At 36.4% G+C, this 27,081-nt stretch overlaps 1 protein-coding gene across 3 annotated transcripts in view; it reads right to left on the bottom strand.

Moving 5' to 3' along the window:
* Nucleotides 1-2,908: 2,908 nt before the first annotated feature.
* Nucleotides 2,909-27,081, bottom strand: part of LOC110114358 (peroxisome biogenesis protein 22) — a 42,873-nt gene continuing 18,700 nt past the window's right edge. For 2 of the 3 annotated variants that reach the window (XM_020847215.2, XM_020847213.2), the window contains 4 exons: nucleotides 9,589-9,654; nucleotides 3,528-3,629; nucleotides 3,328-3,446; nucleotides 2,909-3,252 (listed from right to left, as the gene is read on the bottom strand). In XM_020847215.2, the coding sequence (XP_020702874.1) occupies nucleotides 3,339-3,446; nucleotides 3,528-3,629; nucleotides 9,589-9,654 (276 nt within the window). In that variant the 3' untranslated portion in view covers nucleotides 2,909-3,252; nucleotides 3,328-3,338. The remainder of the gene's footprint in view (nucleotides 3,253-3,327; nucleotides 3,447-3,527; nucleotides 3,630-9,588; nucleotides 9,655-27,081) is intronic. The other variant, XM_020847214.2, reaches the window with a different exon arrangement.

Genomic DNA, 27,081 nt, shown 5'->3' on the forward strand with positions numbered 1-27,081 from the left:
AAATAAACTGAGTAAAAGAATACCTAGTTGAGTTCATTAGCAGGAATAAAATAGAACATTTTGGACTTGATAGACCGATTGCATGATTAGTGGCTTGTCAATGAGTAAGCGAGTTGGCTAAAACTCTTTATTGAGGAAACTTGTCACTAGTAAGTTTTATGCGAAGTCGCCTTAGGTGGGTCGCACCTTATGCTAGGCTTTTAACCTTCATAGGTAAGGTCAACCACCTAGACTCGTTTTATATAGGGGGCTCACATGCTACTTATTACAAATCATTTCGTAAATAGTAGAGTCAACTTATATAATTGTTAATTTAAATACTCATCATCACCTTTAGTGTGTGTCCACTAAGACTCACTAAGGGACTCATGCACTACTCATTATGAATCTTAATGCAAAAGGAGTCACCTATAGTGGCTTGACAATTTGCTATGGAATGTTGACAACTAGAATTTTAATTTTTTATTACCTTTGATACATATTGGCAAGTTAGCTATTTTTGGAGTTTTAATGTATGCTGGTCATTTTGTCTTAATGATAAAAAATTTTATGCTTTCTTCCATTTCTTTTTCTTTCTCTTTTATTTTTCTTCTTCTTCTTCTTTTTTCTTTTCTATTGAGCTTGCTCACAAAAATAAGTTAATAGAAATTTAAATGTGACTTGCCTAGGCTACTAGGAACGTAAGAAGGAATGGAGTTCACTTAAGCAGGGGCTTTGACTCGCCTACAGGCCTGAGCTTTCCTTCAATAAGTAGTCAAATTTTCTTTTTAGTGTGAGCATGGATGAGAACTTGGTTGATCCCCATCTTAATCAATCACACTGTGTCATTATGGAGTCGGGTATCAAGGGAAGGCAAGTTTTATATCCTAGATTATTGGGAGCCCACCCAAAATATGAGGCGATCACCCATGCTCCTTGGGTAAATCTTGATCGATTGAGCCCAACTCGCCAAATGAGTTGTTGCACTTAACTAGGGAGACTTCATCTGTAGGATCGCCTTCACCTTGTATGGATTTACTTTGATACCTTCAGATGTGAGAAAAAAACCCCCAAAACTTCGCTGAACCTACACCAAAAGTAGATTTCAATAAGTTAAGTCGCATATTATATCATTTGAGGGTGGTGAATGTCTCTTTCAAATCCTTAGTGTGCTGGTTGGGCAATTTATTCTTCACAAGGAGGTTGTCAACAAATACCTTATAAATCATTCTTTTGTAAGTCGCCCTAAGCCTAAGGGCATCACCTTATAACAATATAGACTTTTTGCAATAATATAAGTTATTTTATCATGATCGTCTGGATGCATTTTGATTAGATGGTATCCTGAGAGGGTATCTAGAAAACTCATGATCAAGTCGCCCACTCTCAAGTGGATTACAACATCTATCATTAACAATGGATATCCCTTCTTTGGTGATGTCGAATTCATAATAGTGAAGTTCACACACATCCTCCACTTTTCAATTGATGTATATACCGTGTCGACATTGGAGGATCCAATCTGGGTGCTAAACCTCTTTGATGATGTCAGGCTCTACTAACTTCTGCACTTCCTCCCTTATGAGCTCAAAGAATATAGCAGATTTTTTTTTTTTTTTTAATGCTTGATGGGCCTAATATCCTATCTCACATTAAGCCTGTCGCAAGCAACTTCTTCAATTCAACCACCTCTACCATGTTTGCCGCCATCCAAGCGAAGACATCAAAGTCATCCTCTAAGAAGGGTCCATATCAACTGACCTCAATGCCCCTTGCTGAAGGATGCACTTATGCTCAAAGTTTTGTTGGATACACCTTCGAACATAGCACTTCCTCCCTGATCTCTATAGTCTCCAAGCCGAGACCTCACTCTACGTCAAGCAACAACAATTCCTCGAGTGGAATCGCTACCTTCTCCACTGCTTGCAAGTAGCAAGTAGCCAGTACATACCTAGATCAAGTCACCCCTCACCATTATTTCTCTCCCTTTAGCTAGGAATTCAATGACAACGTGATTAGTGGAAACCACATCTCTAAAGCTGTTTAGCAGAGACTTATCGAAGAGAGCCTTTTTGTCCCATCAAATGACTCACCTCATTCAACTCGCACATAAACACTTGTCATAAGAGAACGCACCTTGAAATAGAGCAAGATCAATAAGTAGCAACAATTCCTAACAACCTATTAGAGGATGACATGTGTCCACAACAATCAATATTGGGATTCATTTATTATTATAATTTTTTATGAAACATTTTATATAGCTCTGAAATCCCTATACATAAAAAAGATGAAATGACACATTTTTAATCTTTTTGCACTTTCATACAAGACTATTAAGCTAATACAACAGTTCCTCTGAAAAAAATTCTTTTTTTCCTCGTTCACTAAAGGTTTTTGGGTCCTAACCTTTTGAACTTGTCTGTTTGTAAAGTCGAATATCACTCACATGTACATTTAAATCCAGCATCAAAATTAGAATGTTGTGCAACCAGGATAAACTGAAACTCTCTACACTGTCAAGAGTTGAACCTAACGAGATATGATCATGAATTATCTAATTAAAAATATAATGAACTCATGCACTATAGTAAAAGGAAAAATAGTGCACAAATACAATACCAAATTTTCTATACAAGAAGCAGCATGCCTATGCCCTTAGCAGTAAGATCATATTATTAAAAAAAAAGGACGGGTAAACAGAAACACGTATCCATGATTTATTTTGCTGACAGCGAGTATATAAAAGCAGAATAGAGCTCTATCTAATTTGACTTTGATCATGAAGCTTTTAATAATACTATAATACAGTGAAATCCATAACGGTATTAGTTTTATCAGAAAACTTTTAATCTTTTTCAAAAATTTAATGTATGTTTGGTTCGATAGAATTTAAACAGTTAAACTGAGAAATTGAACGTCTGCACAGTAGGATTAAACTTGTTCAACTTGAAAAGAAACCAATACACAACTGGGTTTTATAATTTAGATTAAAACTCTAGTCCAATGCCAAAATGGTGAACGAAACCTGAGTATTACTGCAAGCACAAACAGGATTTTCCAGGTCACTAATAGATGAATAAAGAGTCAATACCAATTGTCCAGAAAGTTGGACATCACTGGACAAAAGCTGAAAACTTGTGACAAATTTTCCTTATTTACAATGTTTACGTCAATCTCAAACAAGCTTTGCTCTAAAGGAATCACAAAGCTGAACTCGGCACAGCACGGGTATACAAAATTCCTTGAATGCATCTGCTTTGCAGGCCTGGTCTGGATTTGACAGAATAGTAACTTAATAGAAAATTAGGAGGAAAGAGATAATGCATGCAAACTAATTACCATTACCTTCTTGTTTCTCATGAAATCTGTGATAGATACTGCTCCAAACTGGTGGATGTGATGACATTGGGTGCTATTTGTCCAAGATCATCCGAATAGATATAAAGTTGGCATCTAATGAATCTCTGAAAGAAAAAACAAGCCATGTTATTAAGAAAAGAAAAAAAAACAATGCATTAAAGCATTACCGGTTAAATATTACTAACAGTGAGTTGGGAGATTATATCAAGATTTGAATCGATATGCCAGTCCGATTCTATTTGTCTAACAAATGAAATTCTCCCATTCTCAGTGCCGCAAAAGAGTACCTGCAGCACATTTTAAGAAACATTCTTTATAGCATTGTATCCATAGCTACTGAAATGACAAGTTTCAATCGTAGGAAAAAATTTGCAATGCAAATTACAGGACAATGGTCGTAAAGGTAGTGCAGCAGAGATAAGCAAAAATAATTCAGGACTGCATGCAAAGGGAAACTGAATAAGCAATGCTATGATTTCAAGCAATTAATGAATTATTCTGGAGGGATTTATATATATTGCACACAAACTATTCTATTTACATATTTAAGACCAAAATCTCACTATTTACTCGCACCCCATTCCATTTTTTAAATAACATCAAAAATATCACTTTCCTCACCTCAGTGTATACTTTCCGTTAATGATGCCCTTCCCCATCATAACTTCCTCAAACCCCTCTTTGTTGACAAGGGTTGTTGTCACCGGCCCTGCCAATGGTCTCCTCACGATATCTCATCACCTCTTTTTTTTTTTTCTTTTTTGGTTGTCGCCAAGGGTTTCGAGACTAAAAAAAGCCACTGACCCTGACCATGGCCCTTCTCCAAGTGAGATGCCATCACGATTTCCTATCAAAACATGGCATTATCCAATGCATGCCCTTCAATGAGAGATCTCGTTGCAACTTCCTATTCATGTGCATGAGAGATGGGGTTAATGGTGTGATATAGTATGTGAATAGTATCATTTAGATATTAAATATATAAATATGATGATTTAAAGTGTTATGTACGTAAATCCCCTTAATTATCAATGTTGCTATCACCTTATAAAATGATTACTCAAGGTATTAAATAGTGACTTTGTAAGCAGCATGGCAGTTGGGAAGAATCATACAAAGTAAATTCCTTGGCCAATAGCCTAGAAAAACCCAAGAAATGACAATTAAAAAGAATCCCATCATGTTTGCCTCCGTAATTTATATGCCACAGTTCTTTTAAAACCTTCCCACAAGATTCCTCCGACTTATGATAATAATGAGGGCCCTATATTCTAAAAGTTAATCAATTTTCTTTAATATTGTTGTAAAACCAACTAATAAAATCCCTCGTTCATGTAACAATCAAAAGATCCTGAATCCAAGACTTACGTTCTTAAAACAAGCTACAACTTGAGCTTAAGCCCCTCGATAAGCAACAAAGTCTTTGAAACATCCAAATATTACAAATCTTCTTACCCCGCTTACAAAGTATAAGCGCATACGCACCCAAACTTCACAGACATCAGAAACTTTAAAAATGCTTACAAAATACATAAACACGACATTTTTATTACTGTCTAGTTTTCATCCATAAAGAATCCTAAATGCAAATAACAATTTTGAATCATAATCTAGCCGAGATAGTAGAATATTAAATATCATTAGTAGTTCAATGATGCATAAAGCACGAAGAGTATAGTATTGAACTATCCGCCTTCCATGTTGTACAAGCAAAAACAAACAACAACAACATTAAGCCTTTATTCTACTACGCAGAGTATGTTGTATAAGTACTTAAAATAAAACTCATAAGCACGTAAAATAAAAAAGACAATTCAATTGTTTTATCATTTTTTTATGCCAGGTGCATGGTCAAAGTATCATTTAAACAAATTATATTTATTTTTTTCCTATTTTAGATATTGTTGACTAGGGTCAATAGTCTGATTTTATTTCAAAATTCTCTAGAACCCAATGGCTATATATATATATATGGCTACTTAAAAAATAACAAATTTGCTTTAAAACATATTTCAAAAAAATACTAAACTTATAGTGAAAAAAAAAAGAGGTGAATAAGTATAACTAAAACTACAACTATTGATATATTATAAAATAATCTTGATATGCCCCTAAGAAAGTATTGGATCCGGATTAATCTAGCTTGTTTACCAAAAAGCAAATGATTTATGCTTCCATAATCTTCTTGAAACGGACGCAGGACAAGGCACGTGGGCGTGAGTGGAGGCTAGATGTTGAACCTAGCTTGGCCAAACGAATCTTGCTCGCATGAGGAGATTAGACATAGGCTGAAGGGTGGAGGAGTTAGGTCTTGCTCAAAAGAAGTAGATGGTAGGCCTTTGCTAGACCATTTCCGTTCGCACAGAAGCTTTGAAGGCACAACTTGGCGAAGGCATGTCTGCAGATAGAGGAGTCTCGATTCAAGAGAATGGTGTTCACGGATGACTGTTTTAGAATTACGGGAGCTTGGTTTCAAGACAGGCACGGATCGAGTATCAAGATCGGAGATCGGGACCGGCTGGAAGCAGGAATACTGTTCTTGATTAAAGGTCGGTGATGATCTTTGAGGTGGAGCTTTCGATTAAGATTGCGGTTAAATCAGCAAGAATGATCGATCAGGATTGGTGTGTACGAGAAATGGATCAAGAAAGAAAATCAGAAGCAGAAATTGGGATTTGAGGGATTTCTATTTTTTCGGGTCATGTGAGAGCGGGAGCCATCCGAAAGGGAAGGTTTAGGGCTTGTGTTGCCTTGGCTTCTTGAGTGAGGAGGAAGAGAGAGGTGGTGAAATCTTGGGATTTCTGTGTGTGTGAAGAAGATGAACCATTCTTGTTCTCCTCTATCTTGTTCTTCTTCTTCGAGCAATACAATCAAAAGTTATTATAGATTGGAAGCAAGTTTTATGTCATAATCTTTTTCATTCACGTATTTGAATTGGGAGTGAGAGCAAGAAAGGGCTAGATCTTTGTTAACGGTTGTTTTGGGCTTCTTGTGGAAGAGAGAAGATGTGGGGAGGTGAAATCTTGGGATTTTTATGTGTGAAGAAGGTGAATCCTTCTTATTCTCCTCTTGTTTGTTCTTCGTCTCTGAGAAAGACAATAGGTTATGATTGTCGGTTGGAAACAGATTAGTATCGTAAGAACTTGTTCCTTAGCTGAACGCTAGAAGTGCAGGTGTATTTTCTCCTTGTACATTAGGAGGTTTGTTGATACTTGTTTTGCTCTCGATTTTGGGGCTACGTCCCCTAGTTCTCCCGATTTATTGTTTCTTGCTGCTCTTGTTTTAAAGATATGGTTAGATTAGAGATGAACTTATGGCTCTTTGATTGTAAATTTGGACTAAGGTGGAGATTGTGAGATGTTGGTCTAGTTTTAGCTAGGTTGTTCCTTCTTTGTTATCACACTCCTGCTTATGAGATGTATTATTTGGGTAAAATTAATAAAGCTTTAGCTATTTTTCTCCTAAATTCTGTCTCTCATTCCTCTCCTCTCCTCTCTCTTTCTTACAAGAAGAGCTCTAAAGAAGATCCTCCTTAATTTTAACAGTAATGTTTGTTTCACTCAAGATTTGTGATAGCCCTTCAATCAAGCCTAGGGAGAATCATTATAATCTGATAGATCTAATGATTCAAATCGAATTCAGATCATCATAATCTGATATATCTAATGATTAAAGTCAAATTTAAATCATTATAATCAGATAGATCTATGGTTCAACTCAAATTCAAAGCATCTCAAACACCAATCTCAAAGCCATCAAAATGAATCCAATAGTCAATTCAAATCTCCAATAACAGTAATCTCAAAACCTAAGGAATTCATCCATCAGTCCATTATCCCCTAAATAGAAAACACCCAACACAAATCTTAGAGATGAGATTTCACAATCATCAACCTTCTGATTAATGAGGCACAAATTTCAAATAAGAAGTATATATCTTATTAATCATGTCTTAATCAAAATACCCCTCACTCACATTACTATAACAAACACCCCCCCCCCTGCACGCGCGTGCGCTCAAGATAAAAGAACTTTAAATTTAGTTGTAAAACTCTACAATCTTTCAATAAAGACTCCGCTGAGTCATTTCAACTATTTTCCCGAGCCTTCAAATTTGCTTATTGACTTGTAGCAAAGTACCCTTACAGGAAGACATTCCTCGAGATAAACTCACATATTTGGTTGGTTATGTATTCATGAAGTAAATAAATGTTGTGAACAATATATCCTACGGACATTAAATGATTGTAGATCATTTAAATGACTCAAAAAGGTTAGGCAATAATAAGAAAGAAAAATATAGAAAATATTAAATAGCCAAAATAACAAATAAGAAATCTAAAAACTTTAATAAAGTTTATATGTAAAAGATAATATGATTGTTTTCCATAAATTAAATAAGGCATCAAGAAAAGATAAAACTATATATGGCATCAAGAGAACATAAAACTATGTAGCCCCAATTTTGCCTAGTGGTTAGATGCTTTAGCTTCATCCACAAGGTCATGGATTATAGGCCTAGCATATAGTAGTATGTGTGAGTTTGTGATCAAACTCACTCAATCTTCCATATATAAATAAATATTATTTTAAGAAATCATTAAATGAAATTTTAATATAAAATCTTTTCAAAAAATGTACAATGCATTGAATCATGAAAAATATTATAGATGAAGACGTATAAATATAAAATCTTAGGTCTAAAACAGATAATTCTAAGGATTTGCAATGCAAGAAAAACATTAAAGTAATTTGTTGATAAAACTTTTCCATGAAATCTTTAAGAATAAATGGATGCTGAATAAGTGGATTTTGGCATCAGTACTTCCAATCAAAGAATATGTTTAGAATTGTGATATTAGAAAGGGGCTAAATAGTAGAAATCATACAATAAGTGGACAGCGCAGTATAGTAGAATGTTTAGAATAATATATGCTGAATAAGTGGACAGCGCAGTATTAATCATTAAAATCTCTATTAAAAATGCCAAAAAATTTGAATAATATGGAAAATGTTTAGAAGATAAAAGACCATAAATGCAATATGCAATTTTAGTAAATATGAAATTGATCTTATAAGTAAATATTATTAGTATACCAAATGATACCTAGGTGAGGTGGGCAAGCATAATGGATTTATTATATAAAACAATGGGGATATCATTAAATGATTCAGGCATATGAAATGAAGGGTATAAGAAGCAATAATAAGATAGATAAATCAAATTAAATTGGAAGGTTTAAGAAAAAAAAAAGAGTCAGACAAAAAAATTACATGTATAGAAGTCCAGCAAAAATTTTTGAGCAAATTATATTTTAATATTCCATGTAGCACTTAAGAAGAATGCATAAAAAATGAAGATTAACAGAGCCCACCCCCTCATTTTAAATGCAAGAAAAACACCACAAAATACCTGCAGCTTTCTTTTCTCTTATCCAAGCTAACCACCTAACATCTTCTCTCAATGTCAAACTCTTTGAAAGACCACTGTATGGCCCATTACACCGAGAAATGTAACCAATATTCACCAGCATAGCAGCCATACCTCTAAAGTTCATATCCTTTCTCGAGTTGCATAAGCAAGGAACAAAACTAAATTAATGAAATGGCTATAGAGTGAATAACAATTCATCAGGATTAACATTCATATCACATAGCCAGTCAAATCTATTTATTCACAAAGTCCTGTTGACAGATAATATAAGACCAAAATACTGTAAAAATTTTGTCATTATTGTACAAAAATTAATTTCCATTAAAAATATATATATATTAGTATTCCATTCTAAGTTCTAGCAAAATACATGAAGAGATCAAATGCTCTTCATATTCTCAAGGAACTAAATTCAACCTCCAAACAAGCAAGTGCTTGATCAAAATTCAAAACGTATTTGACAATTTAAAAAATCTCAAGTTGATATCATCAATGCAACCCCTAGCATTCCCAGGACTAATTCAAGACACTAACAAATCAACATAAACTCTTAAGTATTGGAAGAGCTATAATAGAGAATATACAAATTTCTATCTTATTCATAATTACAATGCACTATTTTAAGCAGATCCAGCAAAGCAACATCCAAAAGACAGTCCACACTGTAAGAAAGATACATCGCAGCTATGTAAAAAAAATCATTCTAAAATAAAGATAAAGTGCTTATACCTCTTTGTTTAATCTACTGCATGAGAAATGTCCCAATGATGGATAATTTATAACACTAATAAATAATTTTAGCTCTAGCATACCTTATCCCTATTCAAGCCACCTGAACCAAACAATCCAGCATTTTCCATAGCTGAAAGAACTCTTTCCTGAAAATAGTTTACGCTTGATTGAACTATAGAAGAATTTAAAGATCAATAGTAAATAGTATTGTTCTTTTACCATGAAAGATAGAAAAAAAAATGTATAATAGAAAAAGTAGCAATAAATAAATATTCAAAAGAGGGAAATTTCAACAGATGAAGAATTTACTTTTATTAATCATTAAAGCAGTAATATATTGCTAAGAAAGACTTCCAAAATTTTGAAGAACTTAAAACACGATTTGATGCATCCTGCATCTATGTTTCCTTCACCCTACCTTTCCTTCTGTGCAATTCTTAATGTATAAGAAATACAACCAAAATAAGCATCAAACGACAAGTATGAATGAAGATTAAAATAAATAATTGTAAAAAGGGTTTAGCATCATTAATGATATCCTAAAAATCAGGACTATGCCAACTAATTGAAGGAGATATTTTTTATAAAGATATTTTAAAATTTGTTAGGCAAAAAGGAAAAATAATTAGCATTCTATGTAACTCTATGCTAAGAGTATTATGTAGAGTTAACAATAATAAAAATTATGCAATTAGAGGTGCACCTTAGTGCAATTTATATTAAAAATAACTATGAGGCATAAACCTCATGTTGGCCGCATGGCGCACAAACCTTCAGTGGAGCTAAGGCATGCTAAGCACAATTTTCAAGAGGCACAAGCCCCAAATATTAAGGAGGCACATTTTAGCTTAATTTTGAAGAGGCATAAAAATCTAATATAAAAGAATAGGAAATTTTAAACTGTTAATTTATAAATCTAATATATGAAATTAAATCTTATTTTTATTTCTCTATATCTAAATCAAAACCAAACCAATTCGAGAATCACACACACATCCTCAACTGCAAGCCCACGACACTCATCTCCACAGCCATAATTTACAACCTTTGTTGTCACTCTTGCTAAGCCACTACCACTAATTCATCATACTTTTCTTCCGCTACTCCACTATCTCTCTGCTTTCTAGCAACCCATCTCCTTTTTTTCCATATTTTTTGAACTTTTTCTCATCATTTGCATTTCCCATTCTCTTTTTTTAATGAAGTTTTCTCAATCTTGAATGAAGTTCAATTTCGAGTTATTCTAAAAAGGTTCGAGGTTCTAAAGAAAGCTCAATGGGAAACAATAATTTGACATGGAAGTCCATTGTTTAATTGCATATTGGAGGGAGTAAAAAAACTTAGATTTATTTGAAGTGCAACTATTATGATAAAGTGGATAAAAGCTATATAATAAGAATGAAAAAATATATTTCTAGTTCTCATTAGAATAAGAATATTGCACCATGTGCCAAAGTATCTGGGAAGGTAAAAGAGGAGATTAGTGCTTATATGAATAAAATGACCATGTCAAAGTATTTCACACAATGACAATTTGACGACAAGTTGGTAGTGGCCCTTATTATGATAGCTAGCTTAGTGGAAAGATTCCTCTTCTTTTCTAACATAAATGTCTAATACTGGTGCAAAGGGACGTATACCAAAATATCCAATACAGGTGCAAAGGGACCTATAAATCAATATATGATGAATATGGCATATAACATTAACGATAATACAAGGATTACCCATCATATCTCTCAATAAACTGTAAAAGAGGCTTGCAAGCGTGTTTGTATTGACATTGAAAGACTCTTCTTTAAGAATGTATGATGTAGGACTAAGCGAAATAAGTCATGCAATTAGAGATTTGTGCTAAGATAGCATCAAAGATAGCGAAATAATCTTCATAAAACATTAAAAACATTAAGAAAATGTGAACTATTAGATCATGTGATAGCAAGAAACTAACAAGTAAAGGCTAAACATACAAGAATAAGTGAATCAATTCAAACTAGCTAACATGGTTTGGCACAAGTCCAACATTTAATTAAGGGACTAGTCACTAGAGTTTCTGATCGCTCAAATTTAAGGCTTGGCAGATTAATCAACACATCTGAGATGATGCTACTATAGATTAAATGAGAAAATCAATATTTAGTTAGATGAAGAATAAGGGTTTGATACTTAGCTCATGAATGGGGGGAATGGAGTCCTTGATGAGATGTCAGTAAGTTCCTCCTTGGCTTGCCCTCGAAACACTTGCTCTTTATTGAATCAAAATCCTTGTTGCATTAGAAGAAGCAACGTTTCTTTGGAAAGGTAGAATAGTGAGGGGAAAAAAAAAGTTCCAGCTATATGAGGATTTGGAAGTGGTGAAATCAACTAGGGAGGTGAAGAGATGGGATTGATTGCTTTGGAAATTGAGAGGGCTAATGTGATTTTCTTGGGAAGGGAAGTAGTTGGCTTGGGAAAGGGAAAAGTTAGCTCGAGAAAGGAGAGGGCTGGTGTGGCTTGTTTGGAAAGGGAAGCAGTTGGCTGGGAAAGGGAAAAGTTAGCTTGGGAAAGGGAGAGGGCTGATGTGGCTTGCTTGGAAAGGGAAGTAGCTGGCTTAGGAAAGGGAAAAGTTAGCTGGGAAAGAAAATTAAAGTGGATTTGGATCTCCAAAAGTCACAATTAATTGAGATAAATGCTCAATTAATGTGAATTATATGCGGAATTGGGAAGCCCAAGGGGCAAGGGTGTTGGAGCAATGGTGGAGGCGGTTAGATAGGAAGAAGGGAGGTGGCGGCTAGTTGAGGGCAGCGAGTTGCTGCTGCTATGGGAGGTTTTTTGGGCGACTAGGGAAGGAGAAGAAAGAGATAGAGAGGGAAGATGATACCAACCAAGGGCTCACACATTGTTGGGTATTTCTTTGCTTTTCTCCAAAGGACTTCACACACAAACTCAACTCACCAAGAGAAGAGGAAGCATAGAACATATATTTATATCAAATATTCATCAACCATACAAGAGAACAATGGGCCATATACATAGGTACCAAAAATATGAAATGACAAAAGACAAGAAGGTAAAACTGAAATAAAATAAATAACATCACATAAATCTCCTAGAACACATAAAACTAAAAAAATATAAAGACTCAATCAAGTACGTAGATCTCCGGTCTTACGGTGACAAACCCTCCAAGCTCTGAGGTCCCCATCATTCTCCCGGGGTGGGAGAAAACTTGACCCTGTCGAGTAAGCTGTAAGTGAACTCTTGTATCGCTCCAACAAATCCAGGTCGATCCTCTACAACCCCTCACACTCAAACCATATCTCTTCGATCTTCGGCTTATCCTTCCACCTAATCAAATATCTTCTTCTTCCTCCATCCTTAGTAGAAATAATTTTATCGCTCAAAATGATATCAATTTTATCTGCTTGGGGTGTATTGGGTAATTTGGGTAGTTGAGGTAGGCTAGGGTGCTCACTGGGTGGGTTCAAACAAGGCTCAGTAAATGGATTAGGTGGGTTAAAATCAGGTCCCTTATAGGCTACTACATTCTCTATATTAAAGGACAGACTTATGCCAAAATCTTAAGAAAAATCTTCCACATAAGCATTGTCATTAATTTTGTTCACAACTCTAAAAGGTCCAACACTCTCCAAATAACCCCTTTCAGGAACCATTCCAGACGAATCTGAACCATCACATAATCACTTACTTAAAAAGTTCTGAATCGCTTCTTAATGTTAGCCTGAAGTTTGTACGTTGCATTGCTTTGATTTATCTTAATTAAAATCTCTTTATGCAAATTATGCAAATAGAATGCAAATGATGATACAAACTCACTAACTCTAGACCTAGGACTCATGGGAATCAAATCTATAGGCTGCCTAAGTTTGAAACCATAGACTATCTCAGCTGGACTCAGACTTGTAGTACAATTCACAGAATTATTATAGACAAACTCAGCTATAGACAACTTAGAATCCCAATCTTTCACATGTTCACCAACTAAGGTTCTGAGAAGATGTCCTAATTCTTATTAACTACCTCAGTCTGGCCATCAGTTTGTGGGTGAAAAGCAGTAGAGAACTGAAGTTTTGTGCACATTTTCATCCACAAGGTTTTCAAAAAATAGCCCGTGAACTTCACATCCCTATCAGACACGATAGTTTTGAGTAAACCATGTAATCTGACACCCTCATTAAAATATAGTTTTGTCACAATAGAGGCATCAAAAGTCTTAAAACAAGGCAAGAAATGAGCGATTTTGAAAAATCTAACCACTACCACACAGATGGCATCATTCTTGCGGACGGTCTTTGGCAGGCCGAGAACAAAATCCATACTAACATCCTGCCAAGGACAAGAAGGGACAGGTAGAGGCATGTATAACCAAGTGTTTTGCTTATTTTTGTTTGGCCAGTTGGCATAAGTGGCATCTATTGACAAACCTAGCAACATCCTGTTATAAGTTAGGCCAAAAAAATCGATATGACAAGTTTATCCCGGCCAAAATGACCAGCTAGATTGCCAGCATGAAGCTCCCATACAAAAAAACTCTCTCAGTGATGATGAAGGGATGCAGAGCTCCTGGACCAGAAATAGATATACATCCTTGACGATATAATCATCCATGATACGTTCATCAATAGAGGTGAGGATGGAGTAGATCTCTCCAAAATCATGCCAATCAACATAATCGTCTCTCAACTGCTCAAATCCAATAACCTCAGCCCTCAATTCAACAAGCGTCATCATACGACGACAAAGGGCATCAGTAGCTCGGTTCTGCACTTTCGCCTTGTGCTTAAGCGTGTATGTATATTCCCGGAGGAACTCAACCCATCTTCCATGACGTTTGTTCAACTTCTTTTGGGAGTTTATATAACGTAGAACTTCATGATCAGAAAAGATGACAAACTCTTATGGGAGTAAATATATTGTCAATATCTCAAGGACTAAATCACAGCATAAAATTTTTTGACATACATGGAGTACCGTTGACGAATATCATTCAACTTCTCGTTGAAATAAGCCACAACATTACCTTCATGGGAAAGGACCCCACCAATACCCAACTCTAGAGGCATCACATGACACCTCAAAGACTTTAGAAAAGTCAGGTAACCTCATAACAGGTGCCTCCACCATCTTTCTCTTAACCTCATCAAAGACCTTGGTGGCAACTGTAGACCAATGGAATTCCTCTCTTTTAAGGCAATCAATGATAGGGGTGACTGTGCTGCTGAAGTTCTTAAAAAACCTATTATAGAATGTAGCCAAACCATGGAAGCTACGAACTTCCTGAATGCTCTTGGGGACGAGCTAATCGACTATGGCTTTTACCTTTTCAAAATCTACAGAGACCCCACAGGATGGGACTATAAAGCCCAAGAATATGACCTGGTCTGTGAAGAAGACACACTTCTTGGGATTACATAAAGCTGCTCCTTCCTCAAGACACTACACACTTGCCAAAGATGGTCCAAGTGTTGATCAATAGAACGACTGTAAATAAGCATGTTATCAAAATATACAACGACAAACTTACCCAAGAATAGTCTAAGCACCTGGGTCATGACTCTCATGAAGATGCTTGGGGCATTGCTCAACCCAAACGACATGACCAGCCATTCAAAAAAACCATCCTTTATTTTGAAGGCCGTCTTCCATTCATCCCCTAGGCAGATCCTAATCTGATGATAACCACTCTCAAATCAATCTTGGAGAAAATGGTGGCTCCTGACATCATATCCAGCATGTCGTCAAGTTTGGGAATAGGGAAGCGATATTTTGATTTTGTTAATAACATGGCTATCAATGCAAATTCGTCAAGTACCATCCTTCTTAGGAGTAAGAAGGGCAGGCACTACACAAGGGCTTAAACTCTCTTTGATGAAACCTCAATGTAGGAGTTCATCAACCTGCCTTTTGAGCTCAACATGCTCAGTAGGGCTCATACGATAGTGGGGCAAGTTCGAAAGGGATGCACCTAGGACTAAATCTCATGATCAAGTAGATCCTCGGGGAAGATGTCAAAAAAGTCCTGTAGTAGGGGTTGAACCTCCTGAGGGATATAACTAATAGATTCCTCCGTAATCTCATGTCCCACTAAGGCATACAGAGGTGCACCTTGTGACACACATGAGTCTAAAACCATGGCAGATACAAGGTTTAGTCCTTTTCTTGGCTTTACGGACATAGGCTTGGGCTCATCCTTTGGCTTGGGGTGGTTTGGTATAAGCTTGATTTTCTTGCCCACATGTTCAAATACGCGAATATTCGAACGGCCATAAATTAGGACATCATTATCATAAAGACAGGGGTGGCCTAAGATAATTTGTCCCACATCCATAATAAGGATGTTACACCAAACATTCTCCTTATAATCTAAAAAGGAGATGGGTATGAAGCTTCGCTCCTACACCCCCAAGGCAGTGGAGTTGACCAACGCCACCTTATAAGGGTTGGGGTGAGGAACAACACATAGAACTAGGCGTGTAACCATGTTGGAGGAAATGACATTGATGCAGCTGCCGCTGTCAATGATAACCTTATAATTTTTGTCCTTCAACTTGGTGTAATTACGGAAAATAGAAGTCCTATGCCAATCATCAACATGTCTAGGGTGGGACAAAGCACATCTCACCACACAGAAGGGAGATGGATCAAATCTTTGGATGCAATGGATGACCGCAGTATCATCCTCATCCTCCTCAAAGAGCTCACTATCAGGATCTACAAGATGAGTGAGGTCAGCCTCAGGCTCAAGGTCTTCCTCATATACTTCTTCAATAATGGAGACATTATAAGGGCTAGAGCATTGGACAGCGATGTGGGCATACCCATGGCACCTGAAGCACTTAGAACCGGGGTGGGATTTATGTGACTCCACCATGTGAGACTTTCCCTTCAGATCAGGCCAAGTTTGGGGTGTGTTAGAAGGGGGTCGGCTGGGATGGCTAGGAGTTGACCTAGGAGAAGAAACATGTGGGGTTGATCCACAAGGAGGCCTAAATGGGGGTCTATACTTATTGTGACAAATAGTGTGGAGTGGTCTAGATTCTTCCAGATCCAAGACTATGCTATAGGCACTCTCTAAGGTGGTGATATTCCTAGCAAATAATTTGTTGCGAAGAACTTCACGCAACCCTGCACGAAACATGGATAGAATCTGTGCAGGAGTAGTGGTGGTCTCTCCACTGCGGAGTATCATAAAGTCATCAAATGCTACGATATAGTCTTTTACAGATTTGATACCCTGGGTTAACTTGTTCCACCTATCCAATAGTTTCGAGAAGTACGATGGTGGGAGATATTTCTTCCTCAGTTCCCGCTTCATAGTTCTCCAATCAGTGACAGAATATTCACTTCAAGATTCCTTAAGATTTCTATATTAGTCCAATATTGACTAGCACTCCCAATAAACTTCATTTCAGAAAATCTAACTTTTCGCTTCTCATAAATGTTATACTACTTGAAAAACTATCCATACCCTTGATCCAATCCAGAAAGATCTGGGGATTCAAGTTTCCATCAAATATGGGAGCATCAACCCTAATGTTTTTCAACAAAGGAGCAACAGGATCATGCACGGGATCATGACCACAGGGATGCTCACGGTATGGCCGATCAATAGGGGCAAGGTGGTGTCCACCATGTGCTTGGGGCACTCCCTAGCCGAAAACAGGATTATGATCAAGAGGGGAGGTTTGGTCATACCTAGGTTGTTGTGGAGGAGGGGGCGTGGGGGTATCAATCATTGAGGTTCAAGTCATCACCAACAATTGAAGGAATTTTAGATGGGGTGTAGAGTGAAGGCATACTTCTTGTTCTATCAAGATTGCCAAGCCTTTCCATTGTGAGGCAATGGAATTTGGTCGCATCGGCTTGGTTTTCCCTAAAACCTGAGTTAGGGCGCCAATTTGACCAACTAAAGCGCCTTAGGTCTGTTGAATTTGTTCCGGGTCCATGGGGATACACAAGGAGACACTTAGGTCTGCTAGGACATAAAGGACAACACTTAGACTAATGGGAAAACACACCAAAGGCTTGCTATATGATGCAGGTTTTAGAGGACAGCAAGCAAATAATGGGAAACACCCTCCTCAAATCAGTTTTGAAGAGGTAGGATTGCTGTAGTTTAAGGGGCAGCACTTAAACATACAAATTCTTAAACTAAGCTTGACATTATGAATACAATTTCTTAAACTAAGCTTGGCATTATGAGTCTACTTCTTGTAGCTAAGTGACATGGCATGCAGAAATTGTTGTGTAAAATGGGCAAACAAGTGATGTAAATGAAATGTTATGCAATTAATCAAACCTAGGGGCTGCTATGTAAAACTTTGGGTTGAATTCTAGCACATGCAACTAGGCAACCATGCTCTGATACTAAATGATGCTGAACTAAGAGAAATAAGCCATGCAATTAGAAATTTGTGCTAAGATAGCCAAAGACAACAAAATAAATGTCATAAAACATAAGAACATTAAAAAAATTGGAACTATTAGATCATGTGATAGCAAGAAACTAACAAGTAAAGGCTGAACATACAAGAATAGGTGAATCAAATGTAGACTAGCAAATATGGGTTGGCACAAGTCCAACATTTAATTAAAGGACTAATCACTAGAATTTCTGATCGCTCAAATTTAACTAGGGCATGACAGATTAATCAACACATATAAGATGATGTTACTATAGATGAAATGAGAAAACTAATATTTAGTTAGATGAAGAACAAGAGAGGGTTTGATACTTAGCTCATGAAAGGGAAGAACGGAGTCGTTGATGAAATGCAGGCAAGTTCCTCATTGGCTTACCTTCAAAACACTTGCTCTTTATTGAATCAATATTATTGTTGCATTAGAAGAAGCTATGTTTCCTTGGAAAGGTAGAATAGTAAGGGGAAAAGAAAGTTTCAGTTATATGAGGATTTGGAAGTGGAGAAATAAACTTGAGAGGTGAAGAGGTGGGATTGGTTGCTTTGGAAAGAGAGAGGGCTGATGTGGAAGTAGTTAGCTTGGGAAAGGGAAAAGTTAGTTTGGGAAAGAGAGAGGGCTGATGTGGCTTGTTTGGAAGGGAAGTAGTTTGCTTGGGAAAATGAAAAGTTAGCTTGAGAAAGGGAGAGGGCTGATGTGGCTTGCTTGGGAAGAATAGTTGGGTCGGAAAAGGGAAAAGTTAGCTTGGGAAAGGGAGAAAATTAAAGTGGATGTGGATCTCCAAAGGTCATAATCAATTGAGATAAATGCTCAATTAATGTGAATTAAATGCAAAATTGGGAAGCGCAAGGGACAAGGGTGTTGGAGGGATGATGGAGGTAGTTAGAGAGGAAGGGAAGGGAGGTGGCAACTAGTTGAGGGCAGCAAGTTGCTACTGCTATGGGAGGTTGTTTGGGCGGCTAGGGGAGGAGAAGAACGAGATAGAGAGGGAAGATGATACCATCCAACAGCTCAGATGCTGTTGGGTATTTCTTTGTCTTTCTCCAAAAGACTTCACACACAAACTCAACTCACCAAGAGAAGAGGAAGCATATAACCAAAAATTTATATGAAATATTCATCATCCATAAAAGAGAACAATGGGCCATATATATCGGCACCAAAAACATGAAAGGACAAAAGACAAAAAGGCCCTTGGCCAAACAACACAAAAGCTCCTTCAAGTGAGGGTAAAACTGAAATAAGATAATTAACATCACATAAATCTTCTACAACATATGAAAACTAAAAATATAAAGACTCAATTAAGGTCGTAGATCTGCGACCTCTACGGTGATAAACCCTCCAAGCTCTGATGTCCCTATCAATGTAATTCCATTGTATGTAGCAACTTCCACATCCTAAGTCAACATGATTAATTCTATAAGTATTTATGGTTGAGACCTTAGACGTCCATACATGTAGGAACTTAAGATTTGATATTGAAGGAGAAATTGAATAACACTAAAAAGGTTATTGAGGTGTTTAAGAATTTCATCACAACATGGAGTTGCAATCCTATCTTATTTAACACCTAATAAATAATCCCTATCACATTATTTTTTGAAGCCTATTGAAGCATTAAATTAGGTGAATGATGCAAATTATATTTACAGACATTAATGAAGTTATAGAGGAGATTATAGAGTATTTAGTATTTTAAGTGGTTACTAAAAATGATAACGATTATAAGAAAGTGTGAAATAAATTGATGGAGAAGAGAAAACATATTTGTTGGACTCCATGTGTGTGTCACACATTGCATTGATTTAATCCTTTTAAAACTTGGAGAATTTCTTCAAAATGATAATGCCTTAACTAAAGATGCAAAAATTAGAAAATTCATTCGCAATCATAGTTGGGTTTTGGCCTTGATGAGAACATTTTCTAAAACAAAAACCATTATCTACAGCAACAAGATTTTCTATGGCATACTTAACAAAGCATTCTAGAATAAAGAAACTATTGGAGGCTATGTTCACCTTCATAGAGTGGTTAAATTGTGTTTGGGCTAAGTAACTTGATTGTAAAGAAGTCAGGAAAATTGTTTCATGAGAGAGTTTTTGCTTAAGAGTCACTCATGTTATGATAACTTCTAAGCCTTTATTTAGTTCATTTGATACAAAGAAAAAGTAAACTATTGGTTTCATTTATAATACAAAAGACGAGAAACAGGAGTTGATAGTACAAAACTAAAGAAGACATGGCCATGTCTGTGAGAAATTTAAGAAATTATACATGAAAAATAGGAGCTCCAATTGCATCAGTATTTGCACACCACTACTATTATTTGAATCATCAATATCAATATGTTGACAACTAGTCCAACCAATCCTGGTAGTTGGTTCAATATTTGATGTAGGGGCTACACCAGGGTTTGTCACGGCTATTGTGGAATTTTTGCTTTCACATTATCTTGTGTCATTATAATTCATGAGTTTTGAGTGAATTTGATGGTTATCTAGAATAATATTAGATTGGCTTTGTGTTAACTATATCTACTCAGAGATGAGGACTCCATAAATAGATATTTTGGGGCATGTGCTAACAACCTTGGTTAAATAAAAATTTCTCTTCCATATTTCAATCCCATGATACCGATTAGACATGTGATTCCTTCAAGTGCAATACATACCACAAGATTTTTAAAGCAGGACCGATTCAACCGGTTGAACCGGGAACCGGTCGGCCGGCTAGTTCCATTATCTACAAAAATTGAATTTGCACGAAAACTATGTGTGACTACATCAAACAAGCGATTTGATCGTTGAAATAGCAGATTGGAAATGATTTTAAAAAACTAAGCTTTAAAAAAAATCAATCTTGAACCATTGATTTCAAATCAAACGGTCTAAATTAAGCAACCATAGTATTAAATCAAAAACATATTTCCTAATTCCTATTTCATTATTCTTCTTCTTCCCTTACCCATCCTGACCCATTCACATTCCCGAGCATGATCAATTGAGTGAGATGGAGTTGTCGGTGCTATTCATCATCTCTAACCTCTAACCTCAATCTAAAGTCTACAAAGTTGATCTCCTCAGCATCTATTCCTATTCTTCATCATGGATAACAATCGAAAATACAAGATTTTTTTATTTCTTCCACAAGGAAATAAAAATTTCATATATTACTTTCACGAGCTTTTGAGTTTCCATTATTTCTATTTATTGCATTTTTATTTAGTATTTACTGTTTATTCTCAAATTTGTTAATTTAGGGTTTAAGTTTTTATAGGAGAGAAGGTGAAGGTGAAGGTGAATGTTTACTATTTAGTTTACTAGTTATAGATTACTAATTAAATGATATTTACTAGTTACTTTGCTTACATACCTTGTTTAATCAAATCCTCAACTAGATCCTTGTCAACCCAATTGTCACTGACGCACTGATAGACATTTTTATTCTTCATAAATGAGGCTGGAGCATTTCAAAATTATGAAAATGTATAAAAATTGGCTCTACTATATTTCACCTTGCTCCTTTTACTTTTTTATACTTAAAACCTTAATAATATTTGCCCTAGTTAATCACAATGCAAACGCAGCCCCTAAGTCTACAATTTCTTCTCTTGAATTTGAGCGTATGTAATCTAGAATTGGTGGTTGCCTCTGTAATGAACCTTTGTTTAAAATTTAAATGATGAGAGATAAGAACACTATAAGAGGAGCATTTCCAAATCATTGTTCTTGCAAAATTTACAGTTCTAAAAATTTATTTTTCAATCGCCATGACAATAATTATATTCTTGAATTTATTTGTAATTTGTTTGCATCAATTGAATATTTGAAATTAGTGTATGTGTATTATGGCATTTATTTCAATGCTTTAGAATGGATCCATCAAACAGTCAACCTAGACCTACTCATAGCGTGCGAGAGAAGCTAGATATAGGTTGGAATCACTTCAATGAGTGTAAAGGGCCTAATAGAAGGAAATAATTTAAATGCAACATTGTGGGATTACTTATAAGTTACAGCAATACTTTTGGCGCAGAATGTTGGCCATTAAAAAAGAAGCATACAATTAAGTTAAGTGTTGCAGAGATAAGGATGCTCGGATGGATGAGTAGCTTTATTCTTAGAGATCGAATATGAAACGAGCAAATATGTGAAAAAGTTGGAGTAGCTCCAGTGGCAGATAAGATTAGAGAGAATCTCCTAAGATTGTTTGATCACATAAAACATCAACCCTTCGATGACCCGATTAGAAGAATGTGTTAGATTTGGCTTATATTAAAAAAGGCAGAGGTAGACCTAAATAGAACTGATTAGAAAATATTAGAAATGACCATTTTTTTAGATTTAAATGAGAATTTGACTCTTACCAAGACACAATGGAGAAAAAGGATTCATGTAGTCTATCTCAAATAGTGGGATAAAAGCTTGATGATGTTGTTGTCATCATCATCAAAGATTTGAATGTGTCAAACTAAAACTAGAAGTCATGCTCAATCATTTTAGTGAGGTGTTTCTACTAAGTCATCATCATGGACTTGTATGAAACATAGACTTACGAGTAATACTCAGAATTTGGTGAGTATAATAATCAACTGCAATATCAATTTAAGAATTATAAATTACATAAATATGGTCCTTAAGCATTATTTAAGGTTTACAAAATTTTTAGCTAAACATTACAATGTAGTTGCAAGTTCCCAAGTCCTAGGTTTTGAAAAGTTGAGGGTTGTGTTAGCATACTTGCCAATGGCGAATGACGCACCACAGCACAAAGTTTCCTATGGAATCATGGTGCATAGCGCACGGCACGGCACACGTCATTTTAAACATGGCGCTCAATGTAAAATAATTAATATATATATATTTATTAATATTAAATACCATTAAATAGCAACCATTAAAAAAGCGGACGAGGGGTCCGCATTGAGTTGCGCCTCAAGTCGAGGCGGAAGTCATGCGCATCGGAGCTTACGCCTCAAACCATCCAGCGAAGCCTACGATTTTTTCGCACGGGGCGTGCGCATCATAGCGTAACGCCTCGAGGCAGTACGAGGCACCACCTCGAAATATTTTCTTCGGTATATATATAAATACGACGCAGCCAATTCGTGTTCCCGTATTCGCGTATAGGATTACGGCTTCCTATGAGAATTGAAAGACGAACTGGAGGCGAAGTCGTGAGAGAAAGAGACAAAGCCGTGAGGAAAGGAGACGAAGCCGTGAGTGCAGGAGACGAAGTTGGAAGAAGAAGACGCAAGAAACAAAACCGAAAGCAATAACGATTTCGAAAGCAGGAAATGATGCCGAAGGCCAAATTCGTTAGTAAGTTCAAACGACGCACCCTCGTTGTGCTGCACATTGTATTGATTTAATGCTTTAGAGGTTAGGACAGTTGCCTCAGCATAAATCAGCCCTATTGAAGGCCAAATTCGTTAGTAAGTTCATATACAATCATTCTTGGGTACTCAATTTGATAAGAAAATTCACTGACAAGGAAATTATTAGACCTGCTGTTACGAGATTTGCTATTGCATATTTAACATTGCAGAGATTCAAGAAGTTAAGGCAACATTTGGAAGCTATGTTTGCTTCTGAAAAATGGGATAAAAATTCATGGACAAAAAAACAAGAAGAAAAACAGGTAAAAAATATTGTTATGAAAGATGATTCATTTTGGCGCAATACAAATTATGCTTTGAAGACAACAACACCATTAGTTAAGGTGCTTAGAATGGTTGATGGTGAGAGGGCCCCAGCTATGGGATTTATTTATGAAGCAATGAATAGGACTAAAGAAGACTTTACAAAAAATTTGGGAGGTCAAGAAAGTGACTACAAAAAATAGGAGATATTATAGATGAAAAGTGGGATCGTCAATTACACCAACACTTACATACTGCTGCATACTATTTAAATCATCAATTTCATTATGATAAAGACTTTCATGTTGATAAACAAGTGAAAACTAGTTTGTATGCATGTATGGACAGACTCATTTCTGAAGAAAACTATCTCAAAGTGAATGATCAACTTGAGGAATTTCATTTAAAGAAGGGAATATTTGGATTTAGAGCAGTACGAGCATGCTACAAAACACGATCTCCTGGTATGTTTATAATTTGTATATTTAGAATTTTAATTTTAATATTTATGTTCAAGTCTTCTACTTCAATTAATATTCATAAAATACTATTCATTTTCATGTAGAACATTGGTGGAGTCAGTTTGGAGATGATGTTCCTGAATTGAAAGTTTTTGCAGTTAAAATTCTTAGCCTAACATGTTCGGCTTCTGCATGCGAGCCTAATTGGAGCATCTTCAATCAAATTCATACTAAGAGAAGAAATCGATTGACAATAGATCGAATGAACAAACTACTTTATGTTATGTTTAATAAAAAACTGAAAGATAGACATCTCAAATTACAAAAGCAATGAAGCATTGATAATGAAATTGATCTTTTACTTGTTGATGATTTACAATTTGATGATGAATGGGTTACTCCTAAGAATGTTGATGTTTCAGAAGTTGAAGCAGAAGGAGAAACTAATGTCAATGAAGACAATGAAGCAACTACTCAAATGTGGGTAGACTGTATTGTGATTCTAAGTGAGGTCGTTGAGACTTAGGCTCAGGTCTAGGTTGATAAGCAGAGAGGGGCATCGTCCGACTAACATGACTGAATGGGGCACGTACTTAGAGTGGGGAGAGCCAACATGTTTCTCCTTCGTGGTTTTAGTTTGAGAGTCTACAAGACTAACTAGGTCATCTAACTTCTTTTAAAGTCCTATCGGGTCTATTCGGAAGCGTCAAATGACACTCAAAGATGATTGGGTGTAAGGGACGTCATTGAGACACTAAGCTAGGCTTTCTTAAACTCACTAAAGGGTTCAAATTTTGTTTGGACAGCAAGCTACACTAATGAGTTAAGAAATCTAGGTACTTAGGAATGTCGTTAGGTTGAGGACAGCACCTAAACACTTGAGAAACTAGCCTATAGTTCACTAGATGTGTGCAGGAATTATATGAACAGCAACGTACAGCATGACATAAAGTTGTCAAAGTATTTAGGAAAGTTTCTAGAGTGTGGTCAGCATCTAAACACACTGAATTGCTCACTAAAAAGGCACCAATAGCAGCAGGAAAAATCAGGACAGCAAACTAAGCAATGGTCTAGGTTGTATAAATGTTATAGGGATACCACTAGGGCAAGGACAGCACCTAGACACGACTTTAAACTCACTAAATGGTGTATAAAAGTTGCTGGAACAGTGAGGCAGCAGCTAATATTAAAGGTGTAGTTGTCCTAAGCACTTAGAATCGTTATGGGTTTAATGGCAGCACTAAGACACTAGCTAGAGTGACTTAAACTCCACTAAATTCATGCAGGAAATGCAGGGACAGCAATGAAAACAGTGACTAAAAATTATATATGCGATGATATACATGCAAAATTTAAGGTTAACGCAAGGCTAGACCATAGGATGTTTTTTTAGTACATGACATGCATGCCTACCATGCTCTGATACCAAGAATGATGTAAAACAATATATGCAAAGATGAGTTACTTAATGAATTTGCACGTTTAATTTTAGAATCCATAATAATCACATCTTTATATTGGTTTTAAACAACAAAAGAAAACATAAAGAGCGGTAAGACAAGCTTAGGCTAAACCACATGCATAGGAGTTAAGATCGTAAAATAGACAACTTAATCTATGTTGCAAGCATGGATGGTTTTCAACAAGATATCCCTAGATTAACAATGAGACAAGTCACTATGACATATTCCACTCATTCAACTCTTTAAGATTACTAGGTTTTAGCAGAGATCAATAATAAGCTCCATAAGAATCCATTAAGACACGGAGTAGGATAACTAAGAAAATAAGTGACTAGGGAAAGAGTTCACCAATATTAAATAATATGCAAATATGGGGCTTCCAATCAGCAATCCCCTTAGCCTCCATAGTCTGGACAGCAACCTGGAATAGCTATGGAATTCTAGACAGCAACTGAAACCTTTTGGTTGAGAGATAATGTGTAGATATGCCCGCAGAAATCCGTGGACAGCAATCTGGCCTTCATGGAGCAGCAGTTTTGCAAAGGCATTGGGCTAGATTCAATGATGAAGACGTCAAGAACTTCTGGACAGCAGGATCACTCCAGAAGGAACTCTGTTTTCAGCAATCACGGGAAAGATTTGGAAGGGCTAACAAGTGGAGGGAGGGAAATGGGATGACCGGATAGAGAAGGGAAGGGGAGCACGGCTTCGGGCCAGATTTGGGCTCTGTAGTTAGGAAGCCAAGGAGGAAAAATCTGAAATGTATTTCAGATTTGGTGAATTAGGAATTAGGAGGAAGTTCGAATTTCAAACCCCAAATAATTAAGGAGAATAAAGGGGTGGCTGATTTGGGGAAGGGGCCGGTTGATTAAGCGAGCATTAATGGGTTGATTGGAGGCTTGATTGGGAGCTTTAATTAGATAGGAAAGAGATTGGAGGGGGGCCCGGCCATGAGAGAGGGGAGAGAAAGGTGTCCAAGTTCGATGTATGTGGTCCCCATGCAATCAATCTAATTATATGATTAAATCTGAATTAATTTCAGATTTTAGGGATTGAATGGGTTTCCAAAAATAGGATTCATTAATATGGGATTAATTTGAAATTCAAATAAGTTTGAATTCAAATCAAGAAGTTTTCATATTAATAGAAAGATATTTTAAAAAAGTAATTAAGGAAAATTTGAATTTTGAAATTCAAAACTCATGGAAGTTTGGGAGGGGCCAGCGGCTAGAAGGTTCAAGGGACCAGTGGCTATGGGGTTTGGTGGCCGGCGGGTGGCTAGTGCTTGAGTAGGGCCGGTGGTGGGATGTGGGGTTTCCGGGTTTGGGGAAGGAGCAAGAGGTGGCCGGCGGTATGAGGGATATGGAGGGAAAACAAAAAGAATACGAAAGAAACCAAAGAAAGGTAGAATCGAAAGCCCAAACCTTCCGGCGGCTGTCGGGTATTGTGTTGGCCCTCTTCTAGGGTGATCTCTCCTCTTCGAAGCACACAAGCAATAAGAGCAAGAAGAAAGAAACTGAAATTTGTCTATTCATTCATCATCCCATTGCATAAGAAGATGGCCATATATATAGGCCTCAAAATGAC

This window comes from Dendrobium catenatum, unplaced genomic scaffold (genome assembly GCF_001605985.2).
Source record: "Dendrobium catenatum unplaced genomic scaffold, ASM160598v2 fragScaff_scaffold_146, whole genome shotgun sequence".
NCBI classification, from domain to species: Eukaryota; Viridiplantae; Streptophyta; class Magnoliopsida; order Asparagales; family Orchidaceae; genus Dendrobium; species Dendrobium catenatum.